Source organism: Callithrix jacchus, chromosome X (assembly GCF_049354715.1).
Source record: "Callithrix jacchus isolate 240 chromosome X, calJac240_pri, whole genome shotgun sequence".
NCBI lineage: Eukaryota > Metazoa > Chordata > Mammalia > Primates > Cebidae > Callithrix > Callithrix jacchus.
Genome location: NC_133524.1, coordinates 75,718,730 through 75,741,127, shown reverse-complemented (window position 1 = coordinate 75,741,127; position 22,398 = coordinate 75,718,730). Strand labels below are relative to the sequence as shown.

Below are 22,398 nucleotides of genomic sequence, written 5' to 3'. Positions count from 1 at the left end.
GGCTTCATCTGGGAACAGCAGTCCGGCTTTTCAACCTTCAGGCTGTTTTAGGCTTGAAGGTGCGGTTTTGCTAGGGGACCGCTGGCTGTCTCCTGCATCTGGCAGTATGTTAGATGCTTTCACCTATACTAATTCCAATCCTGTATCTTAGGTATTATTTTCACTATTTTATAGATAAGAAAACTGAGAATAGCAAAAGTTACATGACTTAAAGTTCATCTAATTTGAGGTACAGTCCAGTTCTACTTTACCACTTTATGACACCATAAAGAGCGTCACAGAATTAGATGAGTAGGCACTAATAATATATGTTTAAAGCATTTACTAAGTTACAAATTCTTTCTAATATATTATCTTATTTAACCTTCACAACAACCTTAAGTTACGTAAAATTGGTATTATTAAAATCTCACTTTATAGTTGAGAAAACTGAAGCTCAGAGAGCAATTAAGTAGTCTAAGATCACATTGATAGTAAATGACAGAGCTGAAATCCTGAGGTTTTCCTCAATATATCTATAGTCCTTTGTCAAAGCAAAACCATGTCAGAAATGAGACCAAGCATAACATGTAAAAGTTTAGTATTTCCTTTTAGAAAGTCACAAGTCATAATAAATGTTTTTTTCAAAAGGAAATCATTTATATTTATAAAAATGCAAACATTATTCTTATTACCCTCCCACTCCATCCCTTTAAGGATCCTGGTAATTATTAAGGTTATTTTCAATGAATTACTATGCAAAAAACTCACAAATTGTTTTGCATATAGTAAAAAGTTATTACAAGTCACTTACAGGAAAGTAGGTTTCCACAATTTCAAAATTCAGAAATCCAATTACAATCCATACCAAGAGGGTGGCAATGGAAACAAAAACAATAAAAGGAACAAAATAGCCACTGAGTTTGTCTGCAAACTGCTGGATAGGAGCCTAGAATTAAAAATAACAATAATAATAAGAAGCAGCATATCAAAGTCTTTTCTGATACGGAATGCAGAGTATATTTAGGAGTTAGCACAAATAGAAATATTTTAACAAACTTCATGTTAATGGCCAGGTGTGGTAGCTCACACCTGTAATCCCAACACTTTGAGAGACTAAGGCAGGATGGTAGCTTGAGTCCAGGAGTTCGAGACCATCCTGGCCAACTTAAGGAGACCCTGTTTCTATAAAAAAATTTTTTTTTTAAATTAGCTGGGTGTGGGGGCATGTGCCCATAGTCCCAGCTACTCAGGAGGTTGAGGCAGAAAGATCGCTTGAACTTAGGAGGTCAAGGGTGCAGTGAGCCATGATGGTGCCACTGCACTCCAGCCTGAGCAACAGAGTGAGACTCTGTCTCAAAACAAAAACAAAAACAAACAAACTCCATATTAATGCAACTAAAATTTCTCATTGGAAAACGTAAAAACTAGGTGAAGATTTATACTGAGAAGGCTTTAAAGAAAATAGTTTGTGTATCTCCTAGGGAGTTAAATTACCTTTGATGTTTGTGCCTCTTCCACAAGTTTGACAATTTGAGAAAGGGTTGTATCTGCTCCAACATGAGTTGCACGGATAAGCAGTGACCCGTTCTGGTTAATGGAACCAGCAATCACTGTGCTGCCAGGTTTCTTAGCCACAGGCATTGCCTCCCCTATATGGAGAGTAAAGATAGATTTAAGGAGCGTAAATGATCACTTTCGTGAAACATATTATTATTTGTTACTTGTCAAAAATATCTAGATATAAAATAGAATCTGAACAAATGCCTAGGTGAAAGTTGCTTTCCCTTTTTCCTTATATCAGTTCTAGGTCAAACCCAGGAATATAAACCTTGAACTGGAAAAACCTGTATGGTAAATCTTGTTGGCAGACACTTTTAGAGTTTCACCCTAGTCCTAGAACATTGGGTTCTTAACCTGTTCTCAAGGAACATTTAGGTATGTGGGAGGGAGTTTATGTTTGTAATAAAGACTTCAAGGGATGGGGAAGAGGGTGCTACTACTTCCATTTAGTGTGTCAGTGCCAGAGTCAGGGACACTGAATTGTACAGTGTGTAAGAGAGTCCCCCAGAACTAAGAATTGCCCATCCAAATGGGCAATAGCACCTCTATTGAGAAACACAGTCTGGTTGGGCACAGTGGCTCCTGCTTGTAATCCCAGCACTTTGGGAGGCTGAGGCAGACAGATGGCATGAGTTCAGGAGTTTGAGGCCAGCCTGGACAACATGGCAAAACCCCATCTCTACTATCTATCTACCTATCTATCTATATTCAAAAATTTGCCAGGCATATATATATAAAAATTAGCCAGGCATGGTGGCATGCGACTGTAGTCCCAGGTACATGGGAGGCGGAGGTGGGAGGATTATTTGAGCCTGGGAAGCAGAGGTTGCCATGAGTCAAGATTGTTCCACTATACTCCAGCTTGGGTGACAGGGTAAGACCCTGTCTCAAAAAAATAAACATACAATCCTAAATTATTTTCACATGGTGCATAAACTGAGCTTCTTCTAGGACTATCAGAGAGTTGAGATGGGCAAGGTATTTTGGTTCTGCTTCAGATTGGCCTTAGTTACTTAAGATCACTAAAACTATGTCAGGCCTATTCCCTTAGAGTATATCCTAATGTGGAAAACCTGGACTTGTATCATAGCTCAGATTAGACTAGTCTTTACAGCAGAAAGGCAGAATAGGTATTTGCCCAGGAAAATTTGCCAAGGTCTATCAAGTCTACAGGAAACCAAGACAACTTCCTTTGGTTATGCATTCTATAATTAATAATCTCCAGTGATAAAAGCCTTCAATAGCTGATATGATTTGGCTCTGTGTCCCCACCCAAGTTTAATCTTGAATGGTATTCCCCACATGTTGAGGGAGGGATCTATAATCCTTACATGTCAAGGGAAGGAGGTGATTGAGTCATGGGGTCTGTTTCCCCCATGCTGTTCTCCTGATAGTGAGTGAATTTTTACAAGATCTGATGGTTTTATAAGTGTCTGGCATTTCCCCTGCTGGTACTTCTCTCTAATGTTGCCTTATGAAGAAGCTCCTTGCCCCCTTCACCTTCGCCAAGATTTTAAGTTTCCTGAGGCCTCCCCAGTCAGGTGGAACTGTGACTCAATTAAACCTCCTTCCTTTATAAATTACCCAGCCTTGGATATTTCTTTTTTTTTTTGAGACAGAGTCTCGCTCTGTTACCCAGGTTGGAGCGCAATGGTATGATCTTGGCTCACTGCAATGCCTCCCAGGTTCAAGCATTTCTCCTGCCTCAGCCTGCCATGGATATTTCTTTAGCGCAGTGTAAAAACGGACTAATGTAGTAAATTGAATAAACTGTTACCGCAGGGAGTGGGGCATTGCTATGAAGATACTTGAAAATGTGTAAGCGACTTTGGAACTGGGTAATGGGCAGAGGTTGGAACAGTTTGGAAGGCTCAGAAGAAGACAGGAAAATGTGGGAAAGTTTGGAACTTCATAGAAACTTGTTGAATGGTTTTTTTGTTTGTTTTTGTTTTTGTGACAGAGTTTCACTCTTCTTGTCAGGCTGGAGTGCAATGGCATGATCTTGGCTCACTGAAACTCCTGCTTCTTTGGTTCAAGTGATTCTCCTGCCTCAGCCTCCCAAGTAGCTGGGATTACAGGCATGCACCACCACACCTGGCTAATTTTTTGTTTTTAGTAGACACGGGGTTTCACCATGTTGGTCAGGCTGGTCTTGAACTCTTGACCTTAAGTGATCCACCTGCCTGAGCCTCCCAAAGTGCTGGGATTACTGGTGTCAGCCACCGCACCCAGCCAAACTTGTTGAATGGTTTTGATCAAAATGCTGACAGTGATGTGAATAATGAAGTCCAGGCTGAGGTGGTCTCAGATGGAGATGAGGAACTTATTGGGAACTGGAGTCAAGATCCCTCATGCTATGCTTTAGCAGAGACTGGTGGCATTTTGCCCCCACCCTAGAGATCTGTGGAACAGTGAAGTTGAGAGAGATGATTTAGGGTATCTGGCGAAAGAACTTTTTAAGCAGCAAAGCATTCAAGACTTGACCTGGATTATTCAGAAAGCATTCAGTTATATGTGTTCACAAAGTGATGGTTTGAAATCAAAAGGGAAGCAGAACATAAAGCAGCCTGACAATGCAATAGAAAAGAAAAACCCATTTTCTGGGGAGAAATTCAAACTGGTTGCAGAATTTGCATAAGTACCAAATGTTAATCTCCAAGACAATGGGGAAAACATCTCCTGGGCATGTCAAGAGATCTTCGCAGCAGCCCCTCCCATCACAGGCCCTGAGGCCTCACAGGCCCTGAGGCCTAGGATGAAAAATGGTTTTGTGGGCTGGGGCTCAGGGCCTCTGCTGCTTTGTGTAGCCTCGGGGACACCACATCCTGCATCCCAGCAGCTTCAGCTCCAGTCATGGCTAAAAGGGGCCAAGATACAGCTCACACCATTGCTTCAGAGGGTACAAGCCCCAAGCTGTTTTTTTTTTTTAAGACAGAGTCTCACTCTGTCGCCCAGGCTGGAGTGCAGTGGCATGATCTGCAACCACAATCTCTGCAGGTTCAAGTGATTCTCCTGCCTCAGCTTCCTGAGTAGCTGGAACTACCACACCTGGCTAATTTTTTTTATTTTTAGTAGAGACGCGGTTTCACCATGTTAGTCAGGATGGTCTTGATCTCCTGACCTCGTAATCTGCTACCTTGGTCTCCCAAAGTGCTGGGATTACAGATATGAGCCATTGCGCCTGCCCAAGCCCCAGCTTTGGTATCTTCCATGTGGTGTTAGACCCGCAGGTGCACAGAAGTCAAGAACTGAGGTTTGGGAACCTCTGCCTAGACTTCAGAGTATGTAACAGAAGTCTGCTGCAGGGTAGGAGCCATCATGGAAAACTTCACTAGGGCAGTGCAAAAGGGAAATGTGAGATTGGAGCCCCCACACAGAGTCCAGCTGGGGCACTCCCTAGTGGAGCTGTGAAAAGAGGGCCACTATCCTCCAGACCACAGAAAGGTAGCGATTCACCGACAGCTTGTACTGTGCACCTGGAAAAGCCACAGACACTCAACACCAACCCGTGAAAGCAGCTGGTGGAGGCGGGGGAGGCTGTACCCACAAAGCCACAGGGGTAGATCTGCCCAAGACTGTGGGAGCCCACTTCTTGCATCAGCATGACCTGGATGTGAGACATGAAGTCAAAGGAGATCATTTTGGAGCTTCAAGATTTAATGACTGCCCCAATGGATTCTGTACTTGTATGGGGCCTATAGCCCCTTTGTTTTGGCCAATTTCTCCCCTTTGAAACAGGAGCATTTATCCAATGCCTGTACCCCCATTGTATCTTGGAAGGAACTAACTTGTTTTTTATTTTACAGCTTCATAGGTAGAAGGGACTTGACTTGTCTCAGATGAGACTTTAAATTGTGGACTTTTGAGTTAATGCTCAAATGAGTTAAGACTTTGGGGGACTGTTGGGAAGGCATGACTGGTTTTGAAATGTGAAAATACATGACATTTTGCAGGGGCCAGGGGTGGGATGATATGGTTTGGTTCTGGGTCCCCACTCAAATCTCATCTTGAATTGTAATTCCCACATGCTGAGGGGGATAGGTGACTGAATCATGGAGGTGGTTTCCTCTATGCTGTTGTGATGATAGTGAGTGAGTTCTCATGAGACCTTATGGTTTTATAAGCAGCTGGTATTTCCCCTGCTAGCACTTCTCTCTCTTGCTGCCTTGTGAAGAAGGTCCTTGCTTCCCTTTCTCCTCCACCATGGTTATAAGTCTCCTGAGGCCTCCCCAGACATGCGGAACTGTGAGTAAATTAAACCTCTTTGCTTTATAAATTACCCAGCTTCAGGTATTTCTTTATAGCAGTGTGAAAACAGACTAACAGCATAACTAAAACCACAAAGTAAATCTGAGAAAACTGATTTAATGCAGTCTTAAAATTACTTTCTTTGTTCATAATTTACTTATTTATAGCTTCTACAAAAAGTGCTTCACCTTTCATCCCTATTTTTCTTGATATTTTGGTCATGATCCTTTGAAAGAACATACCTGTGATGAGGGACTCATCTACCATAGAATGTCCTTCAATAACACGACCATCCACTGGAAATTTGCCTCCTGGAACCACTTTAATGATGTCTCCACGTTGTACAAGTTCCACATCCACTTGTTCTTCACTGGATATAAGTTAACATAAAAAGCATCATGATAATATGCTTCCTTCCCTGACCTGTCCATGCAAGCTTTTCAGTTCACATCAAGCTTGTGGCTCCATAATTACTAACAATGGAAGCTAGAATCAACATTTAAGCTAGGAACTACTATGTCAGTCTTGCTTACTGTTAGTGAACAGCACAGTAGCTGGCACAAACTAGGCACTCTAAATATTTTTTTGGGGAGTCATTAAATTAAAAAGTGAAACTTTAAAAAAATAATGATGTCCTCTGTGTGACTGATAGAGCGTTGCTATTTCATTTTTTTAAGAAAAATTTTAAAAAAACATAAATAATGTAATGGGTTTCATTTAACTAAAAATGTATTTAAATTTGTCTAAACAATTTTATGAGTATCAAAATGAGAAAAACAAAAGAATGAAATCTAATCAAGTCTTTAGCTTTATCTTCCAACCGACAAGTAACACAGGAGTTACAGAACAAGTTAAATGAAACCACAAGGAAGCAAAGATACAAATTCAGATTGTGGGATATTCTACCGAACAACTAATGGCTATTTTTTCAACAAGTCAATTGTTCTGGGGGGAGGAGAAAAGAAAGGAGAGTGAGAAGAAAGAAGGGAGGAGCTGTTTTAGATTAAAAGAACGTGAGCCATATGATAGTCAAATGTGATGATGCACAGATCTTGTTTGAATTCTATTTCAGGTAAAGAGACTTAAAATATTTGGAGATAACAGGAGAAAAGTGAATATGAATAGGGTCTTAGGTGACATTAAGGAATTAATGTTCATTTTGTTAGGTACAATATGGTAGTATAGTTATATAAAAATATGTCCTTTTTTAGATATAATACAGAATAGTTAGCAGTAAAACAATATGACTGAAATTTGGTTTAATACTACTACAACAAGAAAGAAAGATAAAATAGATAGATGAAGTATGGCAAAATGTGGATAATTTTGTGAGATGAAGATAGTGGCCCCAGCCCACTATCAGGAACATACATAATCTATCTCTGGGAGATAGATTACATGAATTCATGATAGTCCTTTTTCTACCTCTGTATATATTTGAAATTTTTCTGAAGAAGTTAAAAAAAGAGGAAGAGGGAAGATAAATACCTCAGGAGGAAATTATCAGAATCAAGAGTTACAATAGTTGCTTCTGTAGCTTGTAGCGAAATTAGTTTTGCAAGAGCCTCTGATGTTTTGCCCTATAAATTAAAACAAACACATTGAAAATGCTAAGGAAGAATAAGTTCAGGTCTTAACAAAAATTAAAATATAATCTTTAGCATTTACCCAAAAGACAGCTTTAGGATTATTAATTTGTTCAAACTAGAAAATGTTTCATTTCAAAAAGATAAAGTACACAAAATACTTTATTTTATTTTATTTTTTGAGACAGAATCTCACTCTGTTTGTTACCCAGGCTTGAGTGCTGTGGCACAATTTCGGTTCACTGCAATCTCCACCTCCTGGGTTCCAGCGATTCTCCTGCCTCAGCCTCCTGAGTAGCTGGAATTACAGGCACGTGCCACCGCACCCAGCTAACTTTTGTATTTTTAGTAGAGACAGGGTTTTGCCATGTTGGCCAGGCTAGTCTTGAACTCCTGACCTTGTGATCCACTCACCACGGCCTCCCAAAGTGCTGGGATTACAGGTGTGAGCCACTGTACCCAGCCTAAAAGGACACAAAATATTTTTTAAAGTATTATTAGGAGGGCCAGGTGCAATGGCTCACGCCTGTAGTCCCAGCACTTTGGGAGGCCAAGCCAGGCAGATCACCTGAGGCCAGGAGTTTGAGACCAGCCTGGCCAACACGGTAAAACCCTGTCTCTACTTAAAAAAAAATTAGCGGGAGGAGGACTCAAGATGGCGCTGTGAGAACAACCCAGGATTGAAGCTCTCGCTGGACGCACGGAGAGGGTGAGTCGGGGAAGCATTTCCAGACGGATCTTAGTTGCCCACAGAACGGGGAAATTCCCAGGTATAAAAGAGACGCGGGACGCCAGGCAGAGGTCTCCGCTGGCGTAGCCGGCAGCCGGTGCGGCTCCGGCCCGCGCCGGACCACAGAGGCGCTCCACAGCGCTCCATACAAAAGCGCACTGTTACGGGTGCCCTGTTGAACTGGCAAACTAAGACCCGAGAGGGCTGAACTTGAGACTGAACGGGTCTTGAACTGTGACCCAGCCCAGGAAATCCCAGGGACTCAGCGTTTGGGGGAGTGCAGTGCGACAAACAAAACGGCGATTCCAAACGCTCCTGGTGAAAAGGTTTTTTTAAAGCACAGCTCCGTGGGGGAGGGGCGTCAGCCATTACCAAGGCAATCAGCCCCTACTGAGGTACACGCCCATTGCTGATGCAGCCTGCCGTTGCCAAGGCAACCCGGTACAACAGAGAGACTCCACAGCAGGGCGTAGCCCGTGGCAACAGGGCAGAGACCACAGCAGAAGGGCAGAGCCTGCAGCAAAAGGGCGAACCTCACACCAGCAGGGCGGAGCCTCGGCAGGCAAAAAGTGACTAGAGCCCTGTTTAACCGGCAAACTGAGACCCGAGAGGGCTGAGCTTGAGACTGAACGGGTCTTGAACTGTGACCCAGCCCAGAAAATCCCAGGGACTCAGCGTTTGGGGGAGCGCAGTGCGACAAACAAAACGGCGATTCCAAACGCTCCCGGTAAATAGGTTTTTTTAAAGTGCAGCTCCGCGGGGGAGGGGCGTCAGCCATTACCAAGGCAATCAGCCCCTACTGAGGTACACGCCCATTGCTGACGCAGCCTGCCGTTGCCGGGGCAACCCGGTACAACAGAGAGACTCCGCCACAGGGCATAGCCCGTGGCAACAGGGCAGAGACCACAGCAGAAGGGCAGAGCCTGCAGCAAAAGGGCGAACCTCACACCAGCAGGGTGGAGCCTCGGCAGGCAAAAAGTGACTAGACTGCCTCCTAGCTGGGCAGGAAAGCGATGAGGACACTCACAAGGAAAGCCCCAACCCCCCCCTCCCAGACAGAGCATCTGAGGAAAAAAAGGGGTTCTCTTACGAGTTAGGTTACAGCAGAACTAAACATAGCAGCCTAGCAGCCCTGAATGAACAACAGAGCTCACAGCTCAGCACTTGAGCTCCTATAAAGTACAGACTGTCTCCTCAAGCAACTCCCTGACCCCTCTATATCCATAAGACTGACATTCGGCAGACATCATCCTGGGACAAAGATAGCAGAAAAAGAAACTGGTAGCATCCCTCGCTGTTCCGCAGCCGCTACAGGTGCACCCAAGACAAGCAGGGCCTGGAGTGGACCTCAGCAGTTGTACAGCGAAGGGGCTAGACTGGTAGAAGGAAAACCAAGTAACAGAAATACTTCATCATCAACAATCTGGGTGTCCACTCAGAGATCCAATCAAAAAGTCAGCAACTACACAGATGACAGGTGGATATATCCACAAAGATGGGAAGAAACCAGCGCAAAAAGGAGGAAAACACCCGAAACCAGAACACCTCGCCACCTAGAAAGGACCAAAACTCCTCAACAGCAAGGGAACAAAGCTGGATGGAGAAGGACTGTGACGAAATGACGGAATTAGACTTCAGAAGGTGGATAATGAGAAACTTTTGTGAGCTAAAAGAACATGTTTTAAATCAATGCAAAGAAACTAAGAACCGTGAAAAAAGATTTAAGGAAATGATAACAAGAATGGATATCTTACAGAGGAATATGAATGAATTAAAAAAGCTGAAAAACACAATATGAGAACTTCGCAAAACATGCACAAGTTTCAATAGCCGAACTGACCAAGCAGAAGAAAGAACATCAGAAGTTGAGGATCAACTCAATGAAATAAAACGAGAAACCAAGATCAGAGAAAAAAAGCGCAAAAAGGAATGAACAAAGTCTCCAAGAAATGTGGGACTATGTGAAGAGACCTAACCTACGTTTGATAGGCGTACCAGAATGTGACGAAGAGAATGAATCCAAGCTGGAAAATACTCTTCAGGACATTATCCAGGAAAATTTCCCCCACTTAGCAAGACAGGCCAACACTCTATTGCAGGAAATACAGAGAACACCACAGAGATATTCCGCAAGAAGAGCAACCCCAAGGCACATAATCGTCAGATTCAACAAGGTTGAAATAAAGGAGAAAATACTAAGAGCAGCCAGAGAGAAAGGTCGGGTCACCCACAAAGGGAAGCCCATCAGACTCACAGCAGATCTCTCGGCAGAAACTCTACAAGCCAGAAGAGAGTGGGGGCCGATATTCAACATCCTTAAAGAAAAGAACTTTCAACCCAGAATTTCATATCCAGCCAAACTGAGCTTCAGAAGTGAAGGAAAAATAAAATCCTTTGCGAACAAGCAAGTACTCACAGATTTTGTCACCACCAGGCCTGCTTTACAAGAGCTCCTGAAAGAGGCACTACACATAGAAAGGAACAACCAGTACCAGCCATTCCAAAATCACACTAAATGCTAAAGAGCATCAACATAATGAAGAATCTACAACAACTAACGGGCAAAACAGCCAGCTAGCATCAAAATGGCAGTGTCAAATGCACACATAACAATATTAACCCTAAATGTAAATGGACTAAATGCACCAATCAAAAGACACAGACTGGCAAATTGGATAAAAAGCCAAAACCCATCAGTGTGCTGTATCCAGGAAACCCATCTCACATGCAAGGATACACAAAGGCTCAAAATAAAGGGATGGAAAAAGATTTACCAAGCAAATGGAGAGCAAAAGAAAGCAGGAGTTGCAATTCTCATCTCTGATAAAACAGACTTTAAAGCAACAAAGATCAAAAGAGACAAAGAAGGCCATTACATAATGGTAAAAGGATCGATACAACAAGAAGAGCTAACGATCCTAAACATATATGGACCCAATACAGGAGCACCCAGATACATAAGGCAAGTTCTTAACGACTTACAAAGAGACTTAGACTCCCACACAATAAGAGTGGGAGACTTTAACACTCCACTGTCAATATTAGACAGATCAACCAGACAGAAAATCAACAAGGATATCCAGGGCTTGAACTCAGACCTGGAGCAAGCAAACCTGATAGACATTTACAGAACTCTCCACCCCAAATCCACAGAATATACATTCTCCTCAGCACCACATCATACCTACTCTAAAATTGACCACATAATTGGAAGTAAAGCACTGCTCAGCAAATGCAAAACAACTGAAATCATAACAAACAGCCTCTCAGACCATAGTGCAATCAAGTTAGAACTCAAAATTCAGAAACCAACCCAGAACCGCACAGCTTCATGGAAACTGAACAACTGGCTCCTGAATGTTGACTGGATAAACAACGAAATGAAGGCGGAAATAAAGAAGTTCTTCGAAACCAATGAGAACGAAGATACAACATGCCAGAATCTCTGGGACACATTTAAAGCAGTCTCTAGAGGAAAGTATATAGCAATAAGTGCCCATATGAGAAGAATGGAGAGATCCAAAATTGACACCCTATCGTCAAAATTGAAAGAGCTAGAGGAGCAAGATCAAAAAAACTCAAAACCCAGCAGAAGACAAGAAATAACTAAGATCAGAGCTGAACTGAAGGAGACTGAGACACGAAAAACACTCGAAAAAATCAATAAATCCAAGAGCTGGTTTTTTGAAAAGATCAACAAAATAGACAGACCGCTAGCCAGATTGATTAAAAAGAAAAGAGAGAACAACCAAATAGATGCAATAAAAAATGATAAAGGGGAAATTACCACAGATTCAACAGAAGTTCAAACCATCATCAGAGAATATTACAAACAACTCTATGCACATAAACTAGTAAACCTGGAAGAAATGGATAAATTCCTGGACTCCTGTGTCCTCCCAAGCCTAAACCAGGAGGAAGCTGAAACTATGAATAGACCAATAACAAGGGCAGAAGTCGAGGCAGCAATTAAGAGCCTACCACACAAAAAAAGCCCAGGTCCAGACGGGTTCACAGCCGAATTCTACCAGACACACAAAGAGAAGCTGGTACCATTTCTTCTGAAACTATTCCAAATAATCCAAAAAGAAGGAATCCTACCCAAATCTTTCAACGAGACCAATATCATCCTGATACCAAAACCCGGCAGAGACCCAACAAGCAAAGAAAACTTCAGGCCACTATCCATGATGAACATACATGCAAAAATGTTCAATAAAATATTGGCAAGCCGATTGCAACAGCAAATCAAAAAACTTATTCATCATGATCAAGTAGGATTCATCCCGGGGATGCAAGGCTGGTTCAACATACGCAAGTCTATCAACGTAATTCACCACATAAACAGAACCAAAAACAAAACCCACATGATTATCTCAATTGACGCAGAGAAGGCATTCGACAAAATTCAACAGCCCTTTATGCTAAAAACCCTCAATAAACTCGGTATCGATGGAACGTATCTCAAAGTAATAAAAGCTATTTACGACAAACCAACAGCCAATATCATACTGAATGGGCAAAAACTGGAAGCATTCCCTTTGAAATCTGGCACTAGACAAGGATGCCCTCTGTCACCACTCCTATTCAATATAGTACTGGAAGTTCTAGCCACAGCAATCAGGCAAGAAAAAGAAATAAAGGGTATTCAAATAGGAAAGGTGGAAGCCAAATTGTCTCTATTTGCAGACGACATGATAGTATACCTAGAAGACCCCATCGCCTCAGCCCAAAAACTCCTGAAACTGATAAGCAACTTCAGCAAAGTCTCAGGATATAAAATCAATGTGCAAAAATCACAAGCCTTCCTCTACACCAATAACAGACTTAAAGAGAGCCAAATCAAGAATGAACTGCCATTCACAATTGCTACAAAAAGAATAAAATACCTTGGAATACAACTCACAAGGAACTTAAGGGACCTCTTCAGGGAAAACTACAAACCACTGCTCAACGAAATCAGAGAGGACACAAACAGATGGAGAAACATTCCATGTTCATGGTTAGGAAGAATTAATTTCATGAAAATGGCTATACTGCCCAAAGTAATTTACAGAATCAACGCTATCCCCATCAAGCTACCATTGACTTTTTTCACAGAACTGGAAAAAACCACCATGAACTTCATATGGAACCAAAAGAGAGTCCGCATAGCCAAGTCAATTCTAAGCAAAAAGAACACAGTGGGGAGCATCACACTACCGGATTTCAAACTATACTATAAGGCTACAGTAATCAAAACAGCATGGTACTGGTACCAAAACAGAGATATAGATCAATGGAACAGAACAGAGGCATCAGAGGCAACACAACATAGCTACAACCATACAATCTTTGAAAAACCTGACAAAAACAAGCAATGGGGAAAGGATTCCCTGTTCAACAAATGGTGCTGGGAAAACTGGCTAGCCATGTGTAGAAAGCAGAAACTGGACCCCTTCCTGACACCTTACACCAAAATTAACTCCAGATGGATTAAAGACTTAAACATAAGACCCGGCACCATAAAAACCCTAGAAGGAAATCTAGGGAAAACCATCCAGGACATAGGAGTAGGCAAGGACTTCATGAACAAAACACCAAAAGCATTGGCAACAAAAGCCAAAATAGACAAATGGGACCTAATCAAACTCCACAGCTTCTGCACAGCAAAAGAAACAGTCTCTAGTGTGAATCGGCAACCAACAGAATGGGAAAAAATTTTTGCAGTTTACCCATCTGACAAAGGGCAGATATCCAGAATTTACAAAGAACTCAAACAGATTTACAGGAAAAAAACAAACAAGCCCATTCAAAAGTGGTCAAAGGATATGAACAGCCACTTTACGAAAGAAGACATATATGAAGCCAACAATCATATGAAAAAATGCTCATCGTCACTAGTCATCAGAGAGATGCAAATCAAAACCACATTGAGATACCATCTCACGCCAGTTAGAATGGCGATCATTAAAAAATCTGGAGACAACAGATGCTGGAGAGGATGTGGAGAAAAAGGAACACTTTTACACTGTTGGTGGGAGTGTAAATTAGCCCAACCATTGTGGAAGACGGTGTGGCGATTCCTCAAGGCCTTAGAAATAGAAATCCCATTTGACCCAGCAATCCCATTACTGGGTATATATCCAAAGGACTATAAATCGTTCTACTACAAGGACACATGCACACGAATGTTCATTGCAGCACTGTTTACAATAGCAAAGACCTGGAATCAACCCAAATGCCCATCGATGATAGACTAGATTGGGAAAATGTGGCACATATACACCATGGAATATTATGCAGCAATCAGAAATGATGAGTTCGTGTCGTTTGTAGGGACATGGATGAATCTGGAGAACATCATTCTCAGCAAACTGACACATGAACAGAAAATGAAACACCGCATATTCTCACTCATAGGCGGGTGATGAAAAGTGAGAACACATGGACACAGAGAGGGGAGTACTAAACACTGGGGTCTATAGGGGGGAAAGGGGAGGGCCAGTGGGAGGGGGAGGTGGGGAGGGATTGCCAGGGGAGAAATACCAAATGTGGGTGAAGGGGAGAAAGCAAACAAAACACACTGCCATGTGTGTACCTATGCAACTGTATTGCATGCTCTGCACATGTACCCCAAAACCTAAAATGCAATAAAAAAAAAATTAGCGAGGCGTGGTGGCGTATGCCTATAGTTCCAGCTACTCGGGAGGCTGAGGCAGAATAATCACTTGAACCAAGAGGAAGAGGTTACAGTGAGTTGAGACTGTGCCACTGAACCCTAGCCTGGTGACAGAGTAAGACTCCGTCTCAAAAAAAAGGTATTATTAGATATAATTTATGAAGAAATTATATAAATTAATAAGAAAAACATGAGAAACCCAATAAACACACAGGCAAAGTACATATACAGCCAAATCATTCAAAAGGATATATAAATATACGATGATGAAAAAACGTTTATCCCCACCATTAATGGAAGAAATATAAACTAAAATAACCCTGTAGTACCATTTAATGTCTATTAACTTAGCAAGAATTTGGAGGGGATGTGATGCTGGTGAAGTTGTAGTAAAAATACTTCACTGACATACCCTTGCTGGCAAAAACTGTTACAACTTGTAGCATGCACCAGAGAAATATTTATGCCCTTTAACCCACTAACCACATCCTTTGTAATGTCTTCTAAAACATTAGCTCAATGGAAATGACAAACTATTGGACATGAATATGTCTGATGCCAGATTATCTAAAAATTAAAAATTAGGAACAATTTAATGGTGAACAAAACCTGAACGGTTTAGTACATTAGAGCAAATTGACTTGACAGACTTAATCAGAAAATATTAGATAATTACCTAGACTGCAAAAATGGTGAAAATTTTGATAATGTTAAGCTTACAAAGTAGTATGCGTACTATATTTGCAACTCTGTTAAATAGAAAGGTATGCAGAATGGAATTAAAAAATGATTTACATTACAGCAAGGGAATATGGGTGAATTTTTTTCTAACATTTTAAACCATGTGGTCATGTCAATTTTTCAATTAATGATGTGATATAAGTAAGTGATAAGTATTTCTCATTTGTCTCTCTTAAAATAAATGGACATATTGTACTATCTACAGTATTAATTCCATATTTGGTAAATCTTCTAAATGGATATTTAACTTAAAATATTGCCAAAATGAAAATACTTCTTTCAGTAAATGGTTAACTATATAACAACATGTCTTTCCAATGATTGGCCTAAAAAATATTACGGTCATTTATCCACCCAACATTTTAACAAATGTCACCCTTTCTTACTTTACCTTTGCTATATGTTCCAGCCATCGGCCTAGTGCAATAAACACAAATAGCATAGGAGGTGTGTCAAAGAAAGTAACAGGGTTCACTTTGGCTCTCTCATACATTGCAACTAGAAGAATAACCAAAGAGTAAGCAAATGCAATGGTGGTTGCCAGCACAATCAGTACGTCCATATTTGCTGTCTTGTGCTTCAGTGCTTTATAAGCCTGAATGTAGAAGTACCAGCCTCCAAAAAACTGCAATATAGAAATGATAATCATTGAATTTTTTAAAATGCTGAAATTAACATATATATCTTAATAACTTAAAGTATCAATATTCTCTTTCTTTGGCTTTTAGCTAATCCATAAACACTAAAGGGATATTAAGCCAAAACAATAGTGTTTTTATTTCAATAGATATACATGCAGAAGGAGGTATTCAAATAGCTGCACAAGCCTTTAGGGGCTATCATCTATGATCCAATGGATACTCCATAAGACAAAGAAAATCAGATGTTTCTTCTTTTTTTTTAAGAGACAGTCTTGCTATGTTGCCCAGGCTTGTCTCAAATTCCTGGCCTCAAGCAATCCTCCTGCCTTGGCCTCCCAAGTAATTGAGATTACAGGGATGAGCCATCAGACCCAGCAGATTTTTCTTTTTGAGGCTAGCAAAAACGAGAACTAGGAAAGGAATTACATTTTCTTCAAGGATTTTCTGTATAAAACTCAACCATCTTTCCAAAAGTCAAACTAAGTGGTGTATCACAAGCTATCAAATCCATTGGCTGTTTGTGTTGGTAAATATAACTAGAAAACTTATTTCACTAAAACAGAGAAACTAAGATTTTTAAAAAATCATTATTGCCTTTTATAAGGATCAGATAAAATTTATTTGATAAACGTATTCTATTCCACAGTAAAAGTTTATCTCAAAAAAAGAGTTTAAAACATACAGAAAGTAATGAACTAAAGTGCCAGGAAGAAATAACAAGAATAAAGTAATTGAGCCGGGTGCAATGGCTAGCACCTGGAAGTCCCAGCTACACAGAAGGCTGAGGCAGAAGAACTGCTTGAGCCCAGGAGTTCAAGACTGCAGTGAGCTGTGCTTGTACCACTGTATTCCAGCCTGAGTGACAGAGCTAAACCCCATCTCTAAAAAATAAATAAATAAATAAATAAATAAATAAAAATTTAAAAATAAAAGAAAGTTATATATAGTAGCAGATATAAATACCAAATCCAGAAAACTTAAACTCTTTCTTAGGGGTTAAATGGCATCTATTATCTACTTAAATAACTACTTAGTTGAAGATTATTTGTGTAAAGCATATGGCATAAAATAATCAGACTTCTGGCTAACATATATTTTGCAGTTGAAAACAAACCTTGCCTGCCAAATTTTGCTTACTTTTCATTATTAACAAATATATTTGCTAACAATTCACTTGCCTGTACAGGTACACACAATAAAAAGGACAGCAAATTCATAATGGACAATCCTGGCAGAATCTGGCGCTCCAGGAACATGGAAGGATGAAAGTTGATCATTTCTTCTTTACTCATGGTTTGATTATGGTGAAGAGTTGCAAAGTGGTGGTCCATAACCATCATATATATCATCAGCCCCATTACAGGAATACAAAAAAACAGACTCACAAGAAAAGACCGTCTCCATCTTATATGGAAAAAATAAGAAAAGAAAAATCATGTTCATCAATAGCTAATGGGTAAAGATTCTATGTACTATAGAGAAATATACGTTATGACCATTTCATCCAGTATAAGGATGATATTATAAAAGCTGACATGCAAAAAGGATGTTACATTTGTAACAAGGAGTCAAAATCTGTTTTTTCATGACACTCCAAAAGTACTTACTGTCTTATTTCTCGTTTATGATCTAGGTGACTTGCCGACCGATCCTTCTTGACCAAAGAAGCTTCAAAGCCTAAGCTCTAAGGAAATTCATGAGAAAAAAAGTTATTTCACTGAATATATAAATATTATGTAGAGAAATTCTAAGCCATGGTATTGTCATTAAGGACATCAATTACTGAAGGCATGTGACTCTGGGGAATACAAAGATGAAGATGTGCTTCCTGCTCTTGATTATCTTTGTATCTATTCTTTCATCAAAGAAATGAATATTTCCCTAATTCTAGTTAATATCTATCCTATATGTAACAGTTTAACTCAAGTACAACTGTCTTCAGTAGAGGTTCTCATTAATAGGCCATAAAAGCTTGCACCAGTCTGGGCACAGTAGCTCATGCCTGTAAACCCAGCACTTTGGCAGGCTGAGGTGTTTGAATCACAAGGTTAGGAGTTCGAGACCAGCCAACATGGCGAAACCCCATCTCTACTAAAAATACACAAAAGTAGCTGGGCATAGTGGCAGGCACCTGTAATCCTAGCTACTCAGGAGGCTGAGGCAGGAGAATTGCTTGAACCCAGGAGTGGAGGTTGCAGTGAACCGAGATTGCACCACTGCACTCCAGCCCAGGCAACAGAGCAAGACTTCATCTCAAAATAAAAGAAAAAAAGCACCATACTAAATATATTATTCAAGGCCTTACATATGCAGTATTTACTTTTGTTTTATCAGAAAAAGAACATGAACAAAAATCCTTTACCCCAATAAAACAAAGTATAAAAAATAAACTACCCCTAAGCAAGACTTATCTGACCATAGATAGTACTACACATTATATTTCCAACTGCTAGGGGAAATATTGCCATCTTACATTTGTTGGCAGTACAGCACAGTGAATAGAGCAAGCATGAGCTTCAGAGTCAGAGTAATTAGGCTCAAATCCCAGTTACGACAGTTACTAGCTATGCGACTTTGTATAAGTAACCTCTCTTAACCTGAGTTTCCTCACCTCCAAAATGAATATAACCACATTGCTGTGGGAATTAAGGGTTGAAGCTTTGCAATCTTGGTAACTGGCACATAGTAGGTACTCAGTAACACTAGTTTCACAAAAATGGTAATGGTAATGTCATCTATACTAATAGGATCTTAACTGAACTATTAAAATGCTTTAAATCACTTGAATGCCAATTCTATAACATACTGAAACTTTTAAAATACATTCACATGTATTACCACTTAAGATTTATTGAAGAACACAGAATGAATCTGTCACAAAGAAAGGGTTGTGTGTGTTTGTTTTAGAGACAGGGTCTCTCTCATGGTAACCTTGAACTCCTGGGCTTAGGCAATCCTCCCACTTCTGCCTCTCAAGTGGCTAATAGTATGGGTGCATGTTGCCAGATCTGGACAATTATTTTAACTTTTGTTGCAGAGATAGGGTCTCGCTCTGTTGGCCAGGATAGTCTTAAACTCCTGGCCTCAAGTGATTCTGCCACCTAGGCCTCCCAAAATGCTGAGATTATAGGCATGAGCCACTATGTCCAGCTGGATTTGGTCTTTTAAATTTCTTACTTTAACTTAAAAATAGGTCCTTCCTTTTGACCTAACAAACAAAAGACCATCTAGCAGAATGTTTCACTTTCTTAATAACTATATGAATCTCATTTATAACAAATTAAACTTTATTTCCATTTTCTAAATAGTTTAAGTGTTTTGTGGTTCTAACTTAAGTTTGTTCCTGATTAATAGTGTAAATATACTTTTGCCTAACTTTTCCTGAAAAAGACCAAAAAAAAAAAATGCAGACACGTTTATAGTAAATTTTGAGACAGATCTTGTTTGAAATATTCAAAGGAGTTTGATTTTTTTTTTCATTGCCTCTATCTGATGCAAACCAGAAATTATTCACCGGAATGCTGATTAAATAGGTAAGAACACAGAAACATAAATTCTTGGCACTTACTTCAATTGTATGGATAATATCTCTGGGACCAATAATTTCAGGGTCATATTTAATATGTGCTTTGTTGGTTGCCAGGGCCACAGAGCAGTATAAGATCCCTCTGTGTTTAGTGAGAGTAGACTCTATTTTATGTACACAGGAGGCACACGTCATTCCTCTCACCTGTTAAAGACAAAGAATTTGTTATTCAGGAATACACTTTTCCGCCATTAAACATGAGTTATCACTTTTTTTTTTTGAGACAGAGTATCGCTCTGCCACCCAGGCTGCAATGCAGCGGCATGATCTTGGCTCGCTGCAATACCCACCTCCCAGGTTCAAGTGATTCTCCTGCTTCAGCCTCTCAAGTAGCTGGGATTATAGGCATGTTCACCACGCCTGGCTAATTTTTTGTCTTTTATGTAGAGACTGGGTTTCACCATGTTGGCCAGGCTGGTCTCAAACTCCTGACCTCAAGTGATCCACCCACCTCGGTTTCCCACAGTGTTGGGATTATAGGCATGAGCCACTGCACCCAGCCTGAGTTACCACTTTTAACTAAAAAGACTCATGGGATAGCCACACAAGACTTAATTGCATTGCTAGTATGCTTTATATATGATCATTCAAATGCCATTTTTATATCACATTGAACAATATTGCCCCAGATAGAAGAGGATCTCATTAAAAGTTTCCCGAGGCCAGGCACGGTGGCTCATGCTTGTAATTCCAGCACTTTGTGAGGCCAAGGCCAGGCGGATCACCTAAGGATTCAAGATCAGCCTGACCAACATGGAGAAACTCCATCTCTACTAAAAATACAAAATTAACCAGGCATGGTGGCACATGCCTGTAATCCCAGCTACTCAGGAGGCTGAGGCAGGAGAATTGCTTAAACCTGGGAGGCAGAGGTTGCAGTGAGCTGAGATCATGCTATTGCACTCCAGCCTGGGAAACAAGAGTGATACTCAGTCTCAAAAAAAACAAGTTTCCCAATTCCTGTCACTACTACTCAGTGATAGAGGACTTGACATTTATCATTGTTTCTTATATCCAAAGCCTTGCTTCTCTCTGGATTTTTTTTCATCCTGCTGAAGTATATAACCACTAGTATTACTTTTAGTGAAGTTAATGGATGGCAAAAGTGTTCTGACTTTGTATGTCTAAAAATGTATTTTTCCCTATATCTTGAGTGGGGTTATAGTTTAGCTGGGCATTAAATTCTAAAATGGATGGGCATGACTTCTAGAATGACTGTGTGAGGAGCTCAGCAAATCCTTTCCTCAAAAAGCAATGATAAAACTGACAAAAGTATCAAAAAACAGCCATTGAAATACTCTGGAAATTGACCAAAGGGTATACAACAAATTAAGAATGATTTATTCATGAATATCTGATGAAGGGATATCAGTGAAAATGGTACAGTAAGACCTCTAAAACTCTCTCCTCTGTTAAAGCAATGAGAAAACTGGCAAAAATTGTAAGAATCATCTTTTTCCAGAAATCTGGAAATCAAACAAAAGCTTACAGTAATCTAGGAAGCATTTATTCAAGAAAATAAGATGGAGTACAAAAAACAGAATGAATAAGACATAGTATTTTATAGCACAATGGGGTGACTATAGTCAATAATAACTTAATAATAAGGCCATCAAGCAGGACGCGTCACTTAGTTATTTTAAAATAACTAAAAGATTATAAATGGATTATTTGTAACATAAAGGATAAATGCTTGAGGGGATGGATACCCCATTTTATATGATGTGATTATTACTCATTGCATGCCTGTATCAAAACATCTCATGTACTTCATAAATATATGCACCTATGCTGTACCCACAAAACTTCTGTGCTCTAAATGATACCATCAAGGAAGTAAAAGGTCAATACCAGAAAATATATGAAAATCATATATCAGATAAGGGACTTGAATCTAGAATATATAAAGAATTCTTACAACGCAGTAATGAAAAGACAATCCAATTTAAAATGGGCAAAAAATCCAATTGTTTCTTGCTCCAAAGAACGTTTATTAAAGCCCAATAAGCACAAGGAAAAATGCTCAACTTCATTAGTCATTGGGGAAATGCAAATCAAAACCAAAATGAGAGACCAGTTCACTTCCACTGGGATGGCTATAGAAATAATAGGAAGTATTGACATGCATATGGAACAACTGGAACATCAATACAATGTTGGTGGGGATATGAAATGGTACAGCTGCTTTAGAAAACAGTCTGGTAGTCCCTTAAAAGGTTAAATATAGAGTTACTAGATGACTTAGTAATTCCACTTCTAGGCATATCCCCAAGGGAACTGAAAACATAAGTTCACACAAAAACTTGTATATTAATGTTCAAAGCAGCATTATTTATACTAGCAGCAATATTCATAAAGTAGAAACAACCCAATTGTCTATCAACTGATAAATAAATCAAGAAAATATAGTATATTCATACACTGGAATATTATTTGGCAATAAAAAGGAATGCAGTAATGATACATGTTACAACATGGATAAAGCATGAATACACTATGGTAAATAAAAGAAGTCAGCTACAAAGGACCACATATTATTCCATTTATATGAAAATGTCCAGAATAGGCAAATCTATACAAAGTAGATTAGCGGCTGCCTAGGGTAGGGAGAGTAAAACCAGTACAGGGAAGAGATTAGGACTAAAGAATGAATACTAATAGGT

The 22,398-nt window shown here is 40.0% G+C and overlaps 1 protein-coding gene across 7 annotated transcripts in view; it reads right to left on the bottom strand.

Moving 5' to 3' along the window:
- The window catches only part of ATP7A (ATPase copper transporting alpha), a 175,315-nt gene that overhangs the window by 35,019 nt on the left and 117,898 nt on the right, over positions 1–22,398 (bottom strand). For all 7 annotated transcript variants that reach the window (XM_078363608.1, XM_078363611.1, XM_035287618.3 and 4 more), the window contains 8 exons: positions 19,718–19,879; positions 17,757–17,833; positions 17,328–17,553; positions 15,900–16,133; positions 7,279–7,370; positions 6,033–6,160; positions 1,477–1,631; positions 794–928 (listed from right to left, as the gene is read on the bottom strand). In XM_078363608.1, the coding sequence (XP_078219734.1) occupies positions 794–928; positions 1,477–1,631; positions 6,033–6,160; positions 7,279–7,370; positions 15,900–16,133; positions 17,328–17,553; positions 17,757–17,833; positions 19,718–19,879 (1,209 nt within the window). The remainder of the gene's footprint in view (positions 1–793; positions 929–1,476; positions 1,632–6,032; positions 6,161–7,278; positions 7,371–15,899; positions 16,134–17,327; positions 17,554–17,756; positions 17,834–19,717; positions 19,880–22,398) is intronic.